At 39.1% G+C, this 17,892-nt stretch overlaps 1 protein-coding gene across 1 annotated transcript in view; it reads right to left on the reverse strand.

The window, feature by feature from the left end:
• Positions 1 to 17,892, reverse strand: part of TBC1D4 (TBC1 domain family member 4) — a 44,230-nt gene that overhangs the window by 24,716 nt on the left and 1,622 nt on the right. The window contains exons 2-9 of the mRNA XM_026852162.1: positions 17,661 to 17,750; positions 13,965 to 14,069; positions 11,696 to 11,828; positions 9,748 to 9,839; positions 8,839 to 8,949; positions 8,104 to 8,223; positions 4,531 to 4,605; positions 3,371 to 3,597 (exon numbers count right to left, since the gene is read on the reverse strand). Of these exons, the coding sequence (XP_026707963.1) occupies positions 3,371 to 3,597; positions 4,531 to 4,605; positions 8,104 to 8,223; positions 8,839 to 8,949; positions 9,748 to 9,839; positions 11,696 to 11,828; positions 13,965 to 14,069; positions 17,661 to 17,750 (953 nt within the window). The remainder of the gene's footprint in view (positions 1 to 3,370; positions 3,598 to 4,530; positions 4,606 to 8,103; positions 8,224 to 8,838; positions 8,950 to 9,747; positions 9,840 to 11,695; positions 11,829 to 13,964; positions 14,070 to 17,660; positions 17,751 to 17,892) is intronic.

The following is a 17,892-nucleotide window of genomic DNA, read 5'->3' on the forward strand; positions in this document are numbered from 1 at the left end:
GGGGGGGGGCGCACAGTGCACAGCAGGGGTCCTGCCACTGAGACTATGCAGTCACCTTCCTGTAAGGATGTTTCACTTTATTCTTCTGGAAGGACCTAAATTGTAGAAACTTCCCACTAAGTGTTTTGTAATTGTGTCTACATTACAGTTTTTAGCTGCATGCTGTACACCAATAACAGATTAGAGGTCAGAAAGAGACACTTTAAATGTCATTGAAATCAAGGCAGGATATAATGTACTTAAGGAGATGATATGTACTTTGTATTTATATATTATTAGAGGTGACTGAAATGTACGTTAAAGCCACCTTCAGGTCAGCTGCCTCTCACATTAGTTTGTATATTGACGTAATTTCTTACAGTCTACCCTAAAATGGAGATGACAAAACTAATCTGTGTTTTAGGCACCCCTACAAACTTACACACCCATCTCATACAGCTGAAATCCCCATGTATTAGAGTCCTAACGCATCCAGAATCCAGATCTCATCAACATTTGTTTTCGGTAAGAATGCAATCTACTGTTATTTTTCCAGGGAGAAACAGTTACAAAAGCACCTTCTATAACTCCACACTTGGGAACAATTAGAGGAGAGCCACGCTCAGAGATGAAGGGTTCTAGAAACACAAGGGTAGTTCAGTGAACAAGGATGAAGAAAAAAGGAGTTATCATTGACAGAAGAGAAATAAAAAGGCTAGCAATGGCAAAAAATGTTCAAAACTATAGCTCCATCTTATCACTCCAGGCCTACTTCAGAAAAATAGCCCATATGCAGTTTCCTCAAGCACCCTCCTAAAGGAGAGCCTATGCTTAGAAGTGTGACTTCCATTCAGATATTCAGTCTTTTAACACTGATGTCAGAAAGCCTTTCTCATATTTTTTCTTCTTCTCCACTCCTCTTCAATTGGAAGTTATTTGCCAGTTCTCTATAAACATCTCACAGCCAGTATCACCCAGCTAACTTGGTGCTTCCCCTTCCTCATGCACAGGCACCCCACATTAGTACTGTACACTCTTCACATCGCTCTTATTATCACATGCCAGTGATCACAGCAACACATGCTGGTTTGCATTCAGCAGAGAAAGCATTAAATTGGCGTGACTCTCCTAAAAACCACTGCATTTCAAGTGACAAACCAATGCAACAGATTTGCAACACTGCAACAGAAACAGGTCACAGTTACTAGATGTCAGCAGACAAGCCTCTATTTTTAACAGGCTTTTTTGGCCAAAAGCCAGTTTGCCCATTTGCATCAACTACTTAAGAGGTCTGTTAGAAATGCAGGAGCACAAGGCAGAGTGGGAGAGATCCCATGTGCTGCATTGCACTGGGAATCCTGTTGTTAAGCTGGTGGCACGGAAGAACCAGGATGGAGACCACGCTCTCACCTCTTGGAGAGGTCACTTTCTGATTGCTGGAGCAACCTTCCTGAGCCCTGGTAAAAGCTTTTCAGGAAAGAAGGGGCAGAGACAGAGGAGGGGAGACCAGGTGACGCAGATTCACTCTCACTGAAAGCACGCCGAACCCCAACAATAGGACTGTGCAGGCAACAAGAGAACACAGCAGATGGGTCAGCATGGATTCGGGTACAACAGAAAAACATCCGGATTAAAGATACAGGCCAAGTACCTCATCTTGGCTCACAATAACTTTGTTTCCCAGAAGATAAAATGTACCAAGTGCACTACTGGGCAGTTTCCCTGATGATACTATTTTGCTGTTACAGTGGATTTTTTTTAAGAAACATTTCAGTGACATTGCAGAACAGGCAGACCAGCTTATTCCTTTAGCCCTGTTTTATTCTCAAAGCAAATTCAGAAAAAGAATCTCTGAAACATTCAGAAAATATCCTTAGAAACTTGCTTCCAATAACATGAACCACCTTGTTACTTCTCATCAGTTTTCTTTTGCTTTTGTATATAATGTGTATTGCTAGAACACATTAGAAAGCAGAGATTATTTAAATGCACTATTTTTAGATAAATTTTTTTGTGATGTGTTTAAAGCAAGAAAGATAATCCCATTACACAGTTAAACATTACTTTATAACAGTAAAAAGTGTTGGGGGTACATAAAAATTAGTTCAGTTTCTTTAACTTAACATTTTTGATTAATCCTCAATAGGAAAGAATGAAAAGTCCTATCCTAGAACTAAGTTGCTACAAACTGTTTTGACTGAAAATCTGCTGATGATGCCATTTAATCAGCGACTTCTAAAAGTTATTACAAAGAAGTGAAGTCAGCAAGTCCTTAGTCTGAACTGTCAGGGTTTCCTGTTTGCATACAATATGGTCAGTGGAAAAAAAAAAAACAAAAAAAACAACAAAACAACAAAAACCAACCAAAGTTTATCTCCACAAAAAACACATTATTTATCTCTTCAGAAACACAATGTAACAAGCTACTTCAATTTCTTACCCTTCACCCCCTTCCATTTTTTTAAACAGAGTAAACTTGCCTTTCACTACAAGCTGGTGAGACATTCACACCGATATTTTAATCTAGACATCAAACAACTAAGAAGTTATTATTTAAAGCCATTTTTAGAAAGAGCCCAAAAAAGCATAATTGTAGCCAAGCACTGAAAAATATCAGCTCATCTGGGACTGAATCTTGTAAAAGTTTTGGAGTTTGCACAGTCACTTACTGCAGATAGAATGGAAGCACAGGATGGAAGCACAGAAAGAAGTTACAACCAAAGAAGCCCACAATGAACTGTGGGGACCTCTTCTGACTGAGTGAAGGAACTCCTGAAGGAACAGTGTTCCACATGTTAATAGCTGGAGAATCTCCAAAAAGGAAGGGGAAAGAAGTTACAGAGGGAAGGTCCGGAGAAAGGCAAACGGGGAAATCGTATGCCTCACGGTTCAGTGGAGGTGTTTAATACTTAAGTCCTTTTGCAAGATTCCTCACCAGTTTTAATTCTGGACATACTCTCTAGGAGGCTTGGCTAATACAGCGACAGACACTTGAAGCTGTCAGTGCCTTTTCCACCCTGGAATAAAACCGTCAGGCTACCATCACTGCAGTTAAAAGCGGTGAGGACCTCTTCTCCAAAGGGCCTGACTACCAACACTGCCAAAAAAGGCTCAGCTCAGAGGCGACAAATAAATAAATAAATAAACTGGTGCCGGCATCCAGTTCTACAATCAATTAGCTGGATTGACGCCTCCCCTGAACCACTATTCAGGGATTAGGGAGTTGCTGCGAAGTACCGGACTACTCGGAAGCAGAGAAGACGGGCTGCAAATAAATAAATAAAATCCACAGCAGCACAAAACCAGCTACCGTAAGAAGGAACACGGGTGAGGCTTGAGTACCGAAATCACAGGAGACAGCAGGCGTGTGGCACAGCATGCCTTGACTCACCTCGCCGTGTCGACACAGCTCTGCCGCAGCAGCGGGGACCGGACGCTCTGGGACCTCCCGTTCTGGAGTGTTATCCTCCGCCTGGTGCTGGAGGGGGGGTGGCTGAAGGTGTGCGCACGCCTCCTGAACTGTGGTGAGTCCGAGTCTTCCTCGGGAAACGGTTGCCAGGCCGAGGACACGGGGGACGCTGGAGGAGTAGCGGGTGGGGAATTGCCCGGCGAAGCGTCCTGAAAGGAAGTGGTGGTGGAGTGAGGCCTGCCGCTCTGTGCTGAACCCCACGCGTTGTGCACTGCATCGGGGCACCAAAGCCTCTCCCCCTTCTTGGTCATGGCCTATTGTATGCTAATTATCACCAAAACCAGACATCCCTTGATAATTCACTCCAAACCAGCAACATTCTTCTTTCAAAAAAAAAAAAAAAAAAGGGGAGGGAGGAATAAAATATATATACAATGTAAACAACATACTAATTACTCTAGGCATCCTTTCACAGGGATCAGCATTCCAGCTACTGGACTTCTGGCTCTTTCAAGAAAACACAGGAATTGAAAAGACTAGGGAAACTGCTTCTAGCTAGTTTCCTCGACATACCGCGAGCATACTTCCTGTACCGTCATAGTGATATCCTGGATGAGAGATTGTTATTACACAGCCAGTTTATGTGTAACTGTAGCAGGAAAACCATAACAGAATCTTTACCTCCTGGGAAAACCTGCAACCAATCCTCACGTGAGGTAAAACGTTAAAAACAGGAAACAGAAAGAAAGTGAACAGCGTTCTGCCCGCTTGCCCCCATACAGCATCCCCAACAGTTAGTTTTAGGTCAAGAATTTTTACTTCCCTAAAGCAACTATTACTTACAGAAAGGATGCCTCACCTTCAGAGCATTTTCTTTTGTTGAGATATGACCCTTTTTACTTTGGTGAAACAAGGCAGAAGCTGACCAGAAATTCCCTGCTTTTTGTAAAAGGGAAGCGTAGCTTCAAGTCAACATATATGCCAGTTTTCTTACACCCTCCGCCTCCCAGTGGAAACTCTTATTTGAGTTTTGTAAATTGATGTGCTTTGTGCTACTTCCTTCATATCGAAACAGAGTGCCGTATTTACACTTCACTAACCCCCGTTCGTAAAAACGTGCCAATTTTAACTAAGCTCCTTACTTTGTCAGAAGCAAGGCTGTTGCAGCGCTCAAAGCTGTCCACGCTTCCCAGGCGGCCTCGCATTCTGTTGGCTCCCTGAAAGAAAAAGGTGATTAATTTAATCTGGTCTTTTTCCTCTTTTACTGAAGGTTAGGCAAAGATGGCAACAGCTGTGCAGATGAACACAGGACAGTTCAGGCACATGACACATTTGATAAAAGATGACAGATCACGGGGCAAACACTGGATTTTACAAGCAGTGACATCTTTAGCTGGCAAAACTGTATCTTCTGCCTCCTTGCTCCCAGAGTTTTAAATTTGCAGCTCTGTTTTTTTCCTGATCCATCTGAGAGGAAACAGCTGAGCTGACTTAAACAGTCGAGTTCAAAAAGCTCCCGACTTCAGTACTGTGCATGCATTTGACATACTACAATCTCAACAGAGAGTTTACTCCATATCTAGACATTTCAGACAAATTCAGTCCACCTGGGCAAAAGTTGTGAAAGCACTAAAACTGTGAAAAAACACTCTCTGGCTGCAAATCCAGCCAAACAATACCAGACACAAACAAGACTCTTAAATTATAATGCTTATAACGCTGAGGAAAAATTTCTAGAAATTAGCATTAGCAGATCTTTGCTGAATTTGTTACCAGTCATCTGGTTTCACAGGAAGAGGCCACAGAGATGCAATACTTTTGACTACCTTCTACTCCTAACTTTAACTCCCATGAAACATTGGTGATATATGATGTTGGACACTTCCAAATGCTGAAGGGGAAAAAAGATATCTAGGTTTTAGGAAAACTATAGATAGAGCTCCTCTTGGTATGTTTGCACCTCCAGGGGAAGTTTTGTCAACATCAGTAGTATTTATTTAGCCTACTTTTTCCTGGTAAGGTTTGTTTTCAAGACTTAGAGTGCCCTTTAAGTACATTATCCCATTTAAGCTCATTACAAATGAATACTCTGACTAAAGCATCTCTTTACTTATCCTTACAATAAAACAAGAGCAAAGGATAACTTGGAAGTTTTTCACTAGCTTTAAAAACACACTTTTGAAAGTGTAAGAAGGGCTTTTTGGTGCAGAAAATAAAACCAACAGAAGAGGTTAGTGCAGCATGGGCTGGAAGAAATCTGTTCATGAGGTCAAACAGAGGTTATATTTATTTTTCTAAGGTACCTCATTAGGAAGCCACAGCCTGTTTTCAGTTCAAACCTGACAAAAATAAGATCAGCCCAGAAAAACAAACAAGTGAAAAAGTGACATTCCTCTGAGACTAAGTGAGGCCAGAGCACAGAACACAGCATGTTTCCCTATGGTGAGAAGTGAGTAGCTACTCCTTCAAGTAGCTTAAAATGTCGCTTGATGCTATTTATCTAGCTAAAAAGCCAACCACTTAAAGTGTTCCTAGATATCTGGTTACTACATACTTATTTCTAACTTTGCTAAGACTGAGGCTGCTTAAGTCTCAGCATATACTGACTCTTACTTTGTACTTAAATCTTTTTATCTACAAAATGATGCTGAATGCCAACTTTAAAAGAAAAAAGCTCTGAAGTTCTTTTCTGGTCTCTTTGTTATTAAATGTACTTTAAAATAAAGGTGATGCATACTTTAAAATAAAGTCACGCATAATTAGCATCCATTACATCAATACCATGTGATTTACAGCTGTCTTAAGGAGGGGAAAACCCACCACACCATTAAGTATTTGATGCATAAATACCCTTAGGAATTCCCTACGATCCATTAGGCTTGTTGTAATAGCCTGATGAAGAACTGTCAAAACAGTCATTGTACAACACATGTATGCACATAACACACAGTATGCAATGCACAGAGATATCTGCTGTATGTACCTGTTTTAACCAACTAGTTAGTGGTTAAGCTGCAGTGTAAATTCTTTTTCTTGGTCTTGCACTGTGTAACCTTTAAATAGATCTGCAAGGATGAACCCCTATGTGTATCATGATTCACTACAACATACTGCTGTTCCTAATCTATTGCAGTTTCAAGTTAAAGATGAGGAAGCCTTCCTCAGAACAACAAGTCAGCTTCATAAATAGCAAACTTAAAATGACCCTAACCCAGATTCAGATGTACACTTCTCTTGAACTCAGTCATGGACTGTGTATGTCCTTATACTATAACATGCAGCATGTCACAGTGGTTCTGGTGAGAAGGAACACACTGTATCAAAACAACAATACATAAGCAACTTCCCTTCAGAGACTCTTCAACTTAACCACTGCACTTTGAATAAAAGACTTCTCTTTGACATGACCGGAGTGCTAGTATGTCCGTATATGGCAGGGCTGCTTTACTGGGTTATCCCCAGTGATGTACGCCTGTTCCACAACCACCACAGGCTTAGTGACCCACCATCCGAGCTAGATCACTTTCCAGTCACACGTTCTTTAGATGTGGAAAAGAAATTAGACTCAGCAAAGGCATGACTGTAGCTGTCACCATCTGATGATATTTCAGACTGCTGAAATTATCCAGATCTTCTACCCATCACCATTCTCTTTTATGTCCTACTGTGTAAAACATACCACACAGTATAGGTCAGATTTGACCATGAGAGTTTCAATGTTAGCTTCAGCCCTGGGTCAAATTCACGCCTAACCTTAAATTCTAAGGATTCTCCCTGGCAAATAATATTTTGCCTCCTTTATAGGAAACATCTGTGGCATCCTACATTTGTAGGTCACTTTACGATGTGCCCTTGTAAGCTGCAGGACAAGTGCAACCTAGGCCTTGATTCAGCAAAGTACTTTTAAAATTATCAGCAGAAGGAACTTAATTTCACTGCTCCGAAGTGCATTTAGACCTTGCCATCCAGTACTCACAGCGCATGACACCTTCTCTGTAATGACATACTGGGTCCCAGGGACCCAGCCTTCATCAGGTACTCCTCTATATGCCTCTTCTATGCTTTCAGGACTCTCCCTACTGAGCATGGGACACTAAGCAAAACTTGCAATTAGAACTGCTTCTTCAAAAGGCTATTTAATGTAAGAGAGTTCCAGTAATTATATGCAATTCCACATCCTAACACTGAAATGAAAAACAACTCACTTCTTAAGTCTGTTGCTAATTTTTCCTGCAGAAGGACAACTTTGTTACTCATTTCTAAAGATTCTTGGTGACCAATATGAGCAATTTTAGCTATGACAGGTAAGGCATTACTTCTCCAAACAAAAAGTTTTCCAGTTTATGCAGGTGCATTTATTCACACTTTCAGAAGAAGATAACATATCTCTTTATGGGATCATGAAACCATCCTGATTAATTTTTTTTTATTCTGAAGCAACACAACTGATAATGCTCAGCTAACTCACTTGCTACCTAAAATGAATGTTCATTATTCAGAAAGCTGCCTTTTTTACCTCTGTATGTGTGGCCTTACCAAAAACTCTTTAGCACAGTTAAGTCACAATCAAACCCGCTGTAACTCTCAGATTACACAATAGGGATATCACTTCATTAAGTATTTATCAGACTGAGGCCAAAACCAAAAAAAATCTGATAGGTCTTTACTGTCAAGGATATCTGAGAGAGCTGCTGACAATGAGTTGTTAATCTTACCCTTGAGAAGATATTTTCCAGAGAGCTAGTCAAGGATTTCTTGGCCTTGTTTTTCAGAACGTCAAGTTTAAACCTGCCACCACTGGCGGTGCTTTCTGGAATCGCATTGTTAGAAACGGTCTGTTGAAATGAGCAAGGACACAATTCAGCTTTGGCAATTCTTTTTATAATTGCAGACCTCAAAAGACTAGAGCTGAACCAATTCACATAATAAACAACATACCCTTCGCTTTTATTAAAAAAATACCACGAACAAAAAACTAAAACAAAAAACCCCATACACCCCCCAAAAAAACCCACAGACACATTCCATCCCTAAAGACTATCTTGTAGTAAAGCATATCAGTTTAACAATACTGTTACCCATTTCCTTTACTAGATAAGTTTGTGGTCTAAAGTGAAGCTAATGCCCTCTTCATCCCTATTGTCCCTAGAAATAACTGTTTGAGAGCAGGGATCAGGAGGAAAGAAAAGAACAGAAGAGGTATCCTCACACTGTGAGGAAATCTAGAACTAGAAATAAATGGTTGTCTTTCTTCTCTCCCTTCCTGTCCCCCAAACCTAAAAAACCCAAGCATGCCACTATAAATCAAATCACTTCTTTTTCACAGTCCTCTATTAATTACCCAGCTTCAGCTATCCCTGATGAACTCTAGCAGTGGCCCTGCTAGTATTCAAGATTGCATTTTAGCAGGGTGGGAGGAAGGAGAGAAATGATCCAAAAATAAGCTTTACCAACGGTGCTTCACCAATGTGAATGTGAGTTTTCTGCTTAGTTTCACAGAGTTGGCGGAGATGTAAGATCACAAGTTCATTTTCTTCCTGGTCATTGTCAGGCTTCATTTTCTGTCAGTAACAGCAAAGAAAAGTAAAAAAGTGGTCTTTCAAGTCACAATTTGCTTATTTTCCCTTCTATATGCTTGTATTCCTTGAAATTAATATACTGATATTCCAGATGCCAAAGTGAACTATTACTATGTCAAATTGCACTACTGTTCATGTGCCTTCGTGCTCCTGAGCAAAACAGACCAAAACCTTACATATGTAAAAAGTTACAGGCTGTGGAGAGGAGGGAGCCTTACACGCACACATTTTGTCTTCTAAGATTGCCTGCCATTGTATAGCCTTATAAAGGGAATAAGGAATCCAGGAAAACCAAACAGCCACTCCTTTCTCCAGGCAGCTAGAGAAGAGCTTAGCCTTTCAAAGTCTAGATCATTGTATACTTCATACACTTGAGTATACTTGCTCATACCAGAATCTTGCTTCAGAATCAGTCAAAAAAGACAGCTTCTGAAAATGACAGACACGTTCCTGATACCTGCATGTCTCACCTGATCTCAATTCACTCCTACATCACTTTCAAGTAGGCAAATGTGTTTTACAAATGAAGAACTAAGCTCAGAAAAACAGTACTCTGGGTATGGACACAGATTGTCTCAGAAGACTTGGGAATCAAAACTTTTCCAATAACAGTGTATCACACATGAGATTAGGTTGGAGTATGTTATTTCAGTATGATGTTTGGTGAAGAAATAGTATATTCTAGATCAACTACATAACAAAACAAGCATAATCAAAATCATCTAGTCCATTTTATCGTGGTCTTTTTCAAATCTGAAAGAACAGCTTCGAATGTATTACCTGAACACGTTCAAAAATGTCTGCTTGCTCATTATCAGTTAATGATGACAGATGTCTCTGAATTACAAGTTTGGCTCTTGGTGGATAGAGTCCTGAGAAAAGAAATTAACATTAAAGCTTCTAGATTCTCAAATGGTATCTCAAAAACTTTTTAAAAAAATGATAGTAGAAGATGTAAGCCTGCATTTGAGCTTATACAAGTATAACGTATGACAGTTGTGTATCTGCAGTATACATGATACAAAATACTCCAGATTTTGCTAAACCACATGGTTTTGTCTCCTTTCTTTAGCAGTAAAAACAGAACTAGAAGCAGCTAAGTGGCTGGCTCCTGTGTAAAAGGTTGTGCTCCCTACCCCACTGATGTCTTCTGTCCTAGTACCAAGAGACCACTGACAGCTGGAAGCCTGACAACTGTATGGGAGAGGAAGAAGAGAGGAATAGAAAAGAGAGGTAACTGGAGAGATACTGAATGACAGGATACTCAGAAGTTTTCAGATGCTTTTAATTGAAAAATTTAGATGCATTTCTACACAAGGACAGGTCATACTAGAGAACTGAAGACACTTAAAAGTAGGAACAGCATAAAAGCTGTAAGAATAAAGAATTTCTGATGTTTGATAAAGTGCACATTTGCTCACAGAGCTTGTTCTAGGAAGCTACAAAAACTGTGGGGGAAAACAAACCCCCCGAATCAGATGAAGATATATGTTTTTTCCATTCATGGTAGATATCATTCATAGAAAATTGTAATTAGAACAGATCAAGATTTTTTCAATGTCATAAAGCTCTAGGTTTGATTATGATAAATTTCTAGACTCTAAACAGAGCAGACGGATGAGAACAAAGGGACACTAAAATACATCTTTCAGTCACAAAGTTTGAAGTTCACGAAAATACTATTATGGTACTCAAGTTGTTTTCCTAGAAGAGATTTTATTCTGATACTGGATACTTATCCCAGTCTTGTAAGTAACTGTGTTCAAGATACTTACACTGCCTTATACAGCAGCCTCTATAGTTTTTCATTTACAGAAGACTTTTCCAGTTAAGCTTTATCACTTCTGAACATCTGTTGTTAAATCCAGAAAATACCAGTCGCAACCTAACAGAATTTCATGACACTAAGGTTTTATATTTTGCTTTTCAGCCACCAGAGGGAGGTAAGTAGCAACAGTGACTTTTAATGAATGGGAGAACTGGCAATTACCAACACCATCATCACCAGACTAGAAGATACAAGACTACTATAACATACTTGCTTTTTTTACATATAACACTTCACAAGGAGACACAGCAGACTGACTATAAAAATAGGATCCTGCTACTAACTTTTTTTTTTTTTTAAATTCTATCTTGTAAGATTTTTTGCATGTGTTCTGGCATACATCACTTCCAGAGAAGCTACAAACATTTGTCTATTCATATATGAAGCCAGGTAGTCACCTTGACTTTCTTTACTAGATATTAATCTCCTAACTTAATCATTTATTTCCCCGTAACAGAACTAGGTTTTGAAGTGCATAAGAGAATAAACACAAAGAAGGAAAAAATAACCCCACACAGGAAAGAACACACAAGATAGCAAGACCCTTTTTTTGATCACAACTTCTTTTTATGACCTATTTTGAAAGCATGCATCTTCAGGAAAAAAACAAACAAACAAACAGAAGGAGAACCAGTGGATTTTTCTGCTCTGATTAACATTTAAGAGAGGTATTACGATGAAAGAGTGTGTATTTATAATGGAAGCTACACTATATTCAGTTGCAATATCGTTACTGCTATCACCTCCACTTGATTACAGAGTGCGAAAAGTGATGGTAAGAATTGCTTATTGCGCTATTTTTCCCTCTGTTCTTACACTGTTTAAGTTGAAAGTTAACATAATTCAAATTATTCTAGAATAATCAGAAAAACACAATTAGAAAATGAACTTGGCTGCTACCTTCAATTCTTTCACAAAGTTTGTGCAATGAATGCATAGGACAGGCCTCACACAATTTAATCTGTGTCTTGGCGTTTTGCAGAGCTGCAGCAGTGCTAAAGGCTTGTTTCAGGGTAAGCATTACCTCATCAACCTATAGGGGAAAGAGGAAAAAGTATATAAACAAAAAAGCATGCCACATACATCAAATTAGATCTATAAATCACATCTTAGGTGCTTTATAATCAAAGAAAACAAACCCTATTTACTGTCTTCTAAAGACATCAGCGATGCCTTCCCAGCTTTCTGCTTTTTCTGTGGATGGTTCACCATCTTCAAGTGTAATTTTGAGTATCTTACCACAGCTACTCAAGCTTACTGGGCAGGTAGCCGCTGCTTTAAGAAGTTGCAAGTGGGAATTTTTGGCTTGAATATATGCTAAATAAAATGCATTAATTTATTTTTCTTTAGCTTTGAGTTTCTCCTGTAAACTGCACATGCTCCCTCCCAACAATTTTCCTCCCACCGCTGTACCGTTTTAGCACAAAACTCCACAGACCAATCCTGCTGGCAGACAGGAGCTTCCCACAGCAGTTCACTTCTCTCCAGGCTACTAGACTGGCTACCAGCCTCATGACAATCACCAACTTCTCTTTAGGTACTGCCATCCTTCTGCATTACCACAAATACAGCAGTGCTATGCTCCCACAGACCAGGACTGAAAAAACTCAACTTCTGTGTAAGAAAGATTGAGGTGACAGTGCTTCTCCACACTCATTCAAATACACTCCCAGACCAAAACCCAATATTATTTTAAGCACTATGAGTAATTTCTGAGTGCTGTCTCTTCTTAGCAATAAAGCAGGGCATTGAACAGTGAATATCTGTCTTGCAATACAGACTGATAATTTTTTTAAGTTGGCAACAATGCCTCTCAAATGGAAGATGCACAGAACAGTGCTAAGCGTATGGATTATGACTACACTAAAATCATAAGAATTATAGCACAAACTGCAGCTAGGCTTAGAGCAAAGATACACAAGCCTATCAGCATAGCCCGCCTGCTATCACAGAATCCAGAAAGCATTAAGTTTTACAGCTCTGCCCTGCCACAGTCAAACTGCCACTGGGGTCCAAGTGATTGCACCTGAAAGTAGCTCAGGAATGTTCATTTCATATTGCAATGAGGGCACACCCACACATATCACTACTAGAATATGTAAAGAGGTTCAAAAATAGATGGTTTCTTTGCACAACACATATTAAGTCTTTAAATTATGCATGGTCACATATATCAATAGGTCAGATATAATGTTTTCTGTTAATATAAAGATAGAGCTGATTTTATAACAAGGTCTTATTTTGAAAAAAGTGCAGCCTCAGCTACCCCTGTACATCTATGGCTGTTAGCTATTTCAAGTTTTATTGATGTAAATCTATACACTCTCAAGCTAGTCAATGGATTAACAAATTATATTTTTAACTAGCTAGAAGAACTTAAAAATGTTTAGCTGAGAAAGAGTTTGCAGCTCTTAGCACAGCCATCAGGAACAAACAGGTTTCTGAAAAGAAACTAAGTTCTTTTAGAGTGTCAGAGCTTCAAAATAAAAATGTAATATCCAAGATGATTTCCTGTATGCGTCTTACATTATTACTACCTGTATTAGTTAACTCACTGGCACCTGGAACTTCAGTTGATACATACTTAATCAAATGTCCAATGTACTTTTTTATAGTTAGACACATCCACACATATTACATTTTTTTTCTTCTCTGATCCCATGCTACTATTTTCTTCTCTTGAGGAACAAAACAGGGAAAATGCTAAAGCCATGTGCAGGCTAAAGACACACGCAGGATCAGTCAGTAGTTTAAACCATACCCTGAAAAGTAAGTTTGGGTTTTATCACCAGCTTTGTCACTGCTTCATTACATGTAATGACATGTTTAATGGGAAACCAAGTGTCTCAATGACTAGAAATGCAAGAGTTACAATCAAATATGGAGCCCAAATATGCTCACAGTCTGCATGTGTGAACTCATCCATCTGGACTTTTTTCTATTTGTTATTGATATATGCATCAGCAGAGCAGCAGGATATGGCTATATATGAACAGAATGTATGCATTTTCTATAGCATATTTTCATATTCACAACTAAGGTCTTACACCTGAGAACACATGACCACTGAGACTCAGCTGACACAGCAGAGTAACAGAGACTCCCATGGTTCAGAAAATGCCTCAGACTTCATCCAGTGAAAAGGTTAGGATCATTAATAAATACTCACCAGAGACTCACTTGCACACTGGAACACATAGCAAACGTACTGGCTTAACCCAGGTTCAACAGATTCCCGGCAAATAAAACCAAAGTGATCAACGTGTTTTATACCCTAAGAGAGTTTAAAAACAGCATTAGTTAACTATTTTATGAACAGGTTTAGTTTCCAAAGTGATCCCAAAAATATTTACCAGACTACAACACTTGCCAATACAAAAATTCAAAAACCTATAAAAGCATACTCCTAATGAACTATTTTACAACTACAAGAGTTATCTTTTAAAAGTTACGTAAAGCTATTTACACAATCAAAACAAAAGTTATACAGCAATAGACCTGGACCTGAATTTCTTCCATTAGAAAACTGGATTTTCAGGGAAGAAAACTTACTAGAGTCCTAGGTTGTATTTGAAATTGTCTCTACAGTGAAAACTTGATGTAATGAGCCCACACTAAAACACAGGACTGGAGTAGCATCAAAGTAGCAACAGATCTCAGCTTTTCTGTAATACAAGTTAGGACTACACCAAAAAGAGCAGGGGATGACATGCAGAATTCCAACCAAATTCTTAAATAAGTTCTTTGAGACCAATTTACATACCACAAGTTTCAAGATTTACTACACATTACTACTGACGTTTTCTTTCAAGACCCTAGTCTAACTGCTTGTCAAGGACGCTGCCTTGCTAAAAACAGCACTGAGAAGATCAAAGAGAGCTGCTTCCTAAGAAGCACTATATTCCCAGTCTCAATTCATGGAACATGACTCACTATTGTTAAAGCTTTTGCCAATGTTTTTATCATCCGAATATGGTAATCGTAAATTTTCTCCAAAAGAAAGTCTAATCCCTCAGGTTCAAATACAACAGAAAGCAGAACTTGGTTGCTTGGATCCATCTCCAAAGAAAACACCTATATCATAAAAGAGGGGAGGAGGCAGAACAACTTGCTTGTCATTACAGAAAACACTCTAGACAAAATTGGTAATGCAGTACGTGACAGACTGAACATATTGTCACTAAATGCGGTAGTTTTTAAAAACAAAATTCCAGAAGTTACATTTGTGCTACTTAAACAAAACTTAACAAAGGTGCAGAGGGCATCTAAGATAGCACAAACAGCATTAGTTTACCAGAGTCCACACTAATCCTGACTTAACTGAACTCATTTTTCTGTGACACGGGAAGTCTTCAAGAGCAAAAAATGAAAAAGAACAGATGTATACACATGTTGATCTACATAACAGTGAAATGTTGCCCTCTGTTCTGCAAGGAAACCACATTTACTTAAGGTGGTTCAGTGAGACTGTAGTTCTCTCACTGCTGACAGTGTTTGAACAAATCTACTGCTGTCCAATTTCTCAGTCTCCACAGAACATTTGTGGGGCAGATGGATGTGACTCTTGCCCCACTGAAGCGTGAATAGAAGAGTACATTCCTCAATTAACAGTACCTCCATCATACTTCTTTAAGAGGGTGGCCAGAGTTGTCATGCTGAAAGAGCAAGGTTTTTTTGTTGCTCTGGGTTCCCTCGAGGTCAGCAAGGCTACAACAAGGAAACTTCTACAGCTGTCTGACACCTGAGTTTAGATATCACACACAGGGGTTTATCACCAATTAATGTTTGCTGCTTTGACAAGTACATGGAGTGCAGATAATGAATACAGCAGATCAACCATACTTAAGCTATAGAATAAAAATACCTTCATTAGACCAGACTGAAAGAATCCAGAATGCAAGCTGAAGAGAATATCTCATTTCATTGTTTCTAAAGCTTCAGAAGAACAAACATTCCTAAGCTGTAGTCTAACAATATGCAGTAAATCACTGCCCTATAAATCCGTAACAGAGAAGCCCTGTGGCTAGCACCAAGTTCTTAAAAGAAGTACCAATGAGGTTTATGCAACTGAATCCTTAGTCTTGACAAATTAATGTTTCATTTCTATTAAACACTGAAAAAAACCTTGACTGCTCTGAAGTAGCCATTTTGCATTAAAAAAAAAAAACAAAAACACCACAAAACAAACAAACCAAAACCCCCACAATATTGTTAGTGCTTGTTTTGAGTTATTCAAGCATGCAAAATAACAAAAGCTTTGCTCCAACTGAAAGTAAAGAGGTGGAGTGAAAAACTCCACCTCCAAAGCCCAACACACAGCAATACCAACACTATTTACTGTACACATTTTACTGAAGGAAATCCTTGAAGGTCTGCCATGGACTTGCTGGTCTCTACCATGCTTTAAAGTCAGCAGAACAAAGGTTGTCCCACTTAAGGCTGTTTTGTTTGACTATTGTCAGTATGTATAGGCAACCCAAGAGTCCAGTATGTAAAGCTGAAGTGTCACTTTTATTCAGCTCAGTACACCCACAAAGCAGGAGAAGACTCAAGCCGTCTGCAAATTTTGCTCTCTGTACCACTGCTTTAAGAATCTCTTTGAGCTGTATTTATTATAAAGCTCTTAATACATCCCTGTTTGATTATACTGTCCCATTCTGTATTTGCACTCGCCTTTTTTCTCTACCAAGAGCAACACAAATTGTAGTTAAACAACAGAGTCTACTTAAAGGCCTGGACCTTTAGTTGGTAGCTCAAGACTCCACCTGAGTTACAAGTACTGGCCAGCATTGGTAGCATAGTCATGCAAGAGCAGATTTGTTATTAGCATTAAAATGAAAGCACTTAGGGGCGAAATACAGGTTTAGAGCATGCCAGGAAGTCTACTTTAAATTAGAGTAATAATGTTTAAGGACTCCTGAAGTGAGACATGTGCACAGCGAATGATAAAAGGTAATAAAGTAAGACCTCAGAAAGTATCACAAGTAACAGGTGCTGAACAACAGGAAGATAGGTGAATCCCTCAGCCTTGGCATTTATTTATTACTGGACATAGCTAGGTTCACCTATTGCCATGTTTTCCAGAACAAAACTGCTGTTTTTCTGGAAGTCTGATCTTATGCTCTCCTTTCATTCCAGAGGTTTTCAGGAGCTTTCTTGGTCAAAACCAGTACACCCAAAGAGCATCGTAAACAGAGATTAAGCTGCTTCCAAAACTATATCCAATGCTTTCCTAAAGCAGAAGAGTTTATAGTTTGTTTTCTGACCATTGATAAAAGTTGCCACTACCACAGCTCAGACTAGTTATTTTGCACTCATCCTTTCCATACTTAGGCTTTCTGTGAATGACCTTGCTTTATTTGTATGCAATATCTACTTGAAAGTGCTACCAGATGAGTGAAAGCCCCGATTTGAGTAACAGCTCTTGCTCTTGTAAAGGCAAACCAGTACCTCAAGACTGCTTCAAGTGTTAATGAAGCAATGGCAGTTTAATATCCAATTTCTACAGCAGTACTCCCCAAAGCCAATACATGAAAATTCATGTACGATTTGTATATACATTAGTCACAACTGCTAAAAATTCTCTCACACATACACACACGCACACACACACACACACGTTTTTTTAATTAAGAAGCCAATGGGGTAAAATAGCAATTTACTTACATTCAGGGTTATTTAGATAGGACAAACTGTTTAAAAATGGTCTTAGAAACAAAATAAAGGAAAACAGCAGAGAAAGCTGAAAAAGACTTTCTGTATTTCCTTTTTTCTGCTGCCTATAGACCAGCAAGGCATTCCAGCTATGAACAAATAAATGCCTTTTCTTCTGATGATCTACATGTTGCTTCTTATTAATGCTTACCTGAGAACATGAGGAGATATCTTTAAAATTCTTTTCAAGCACAACAGACTTGGTGTCTGGACTGATGAGGTTAACTTCAAATCTTCCAACCTGAGGTGGGGGGGATGGTGGGGGGGGGTGGAAGAAAAGTAAGTCATAAACTAGTCTGTCTTGGAGGCACAACATTAACAACAACAGAATTTCACAGTCTAGCCCTTTCTTGTTCAAAAAGAGTACCTTAAACACAACTTAC

Source organism: Athene cunicularia (genome assembly GCF_003259725.1).
Source record: "Athene cunicularia isolate RWA chromosome 1 unlocalized genomic scaffold, athCun1 chr1_part1, whole genome shotgun sequence".
Taxonomy (NCBI): Eukaryota; Metazoa; Chordata; class Aves; order Strigiformes; family Strigidae; genus Athene; species Athene cunicularia.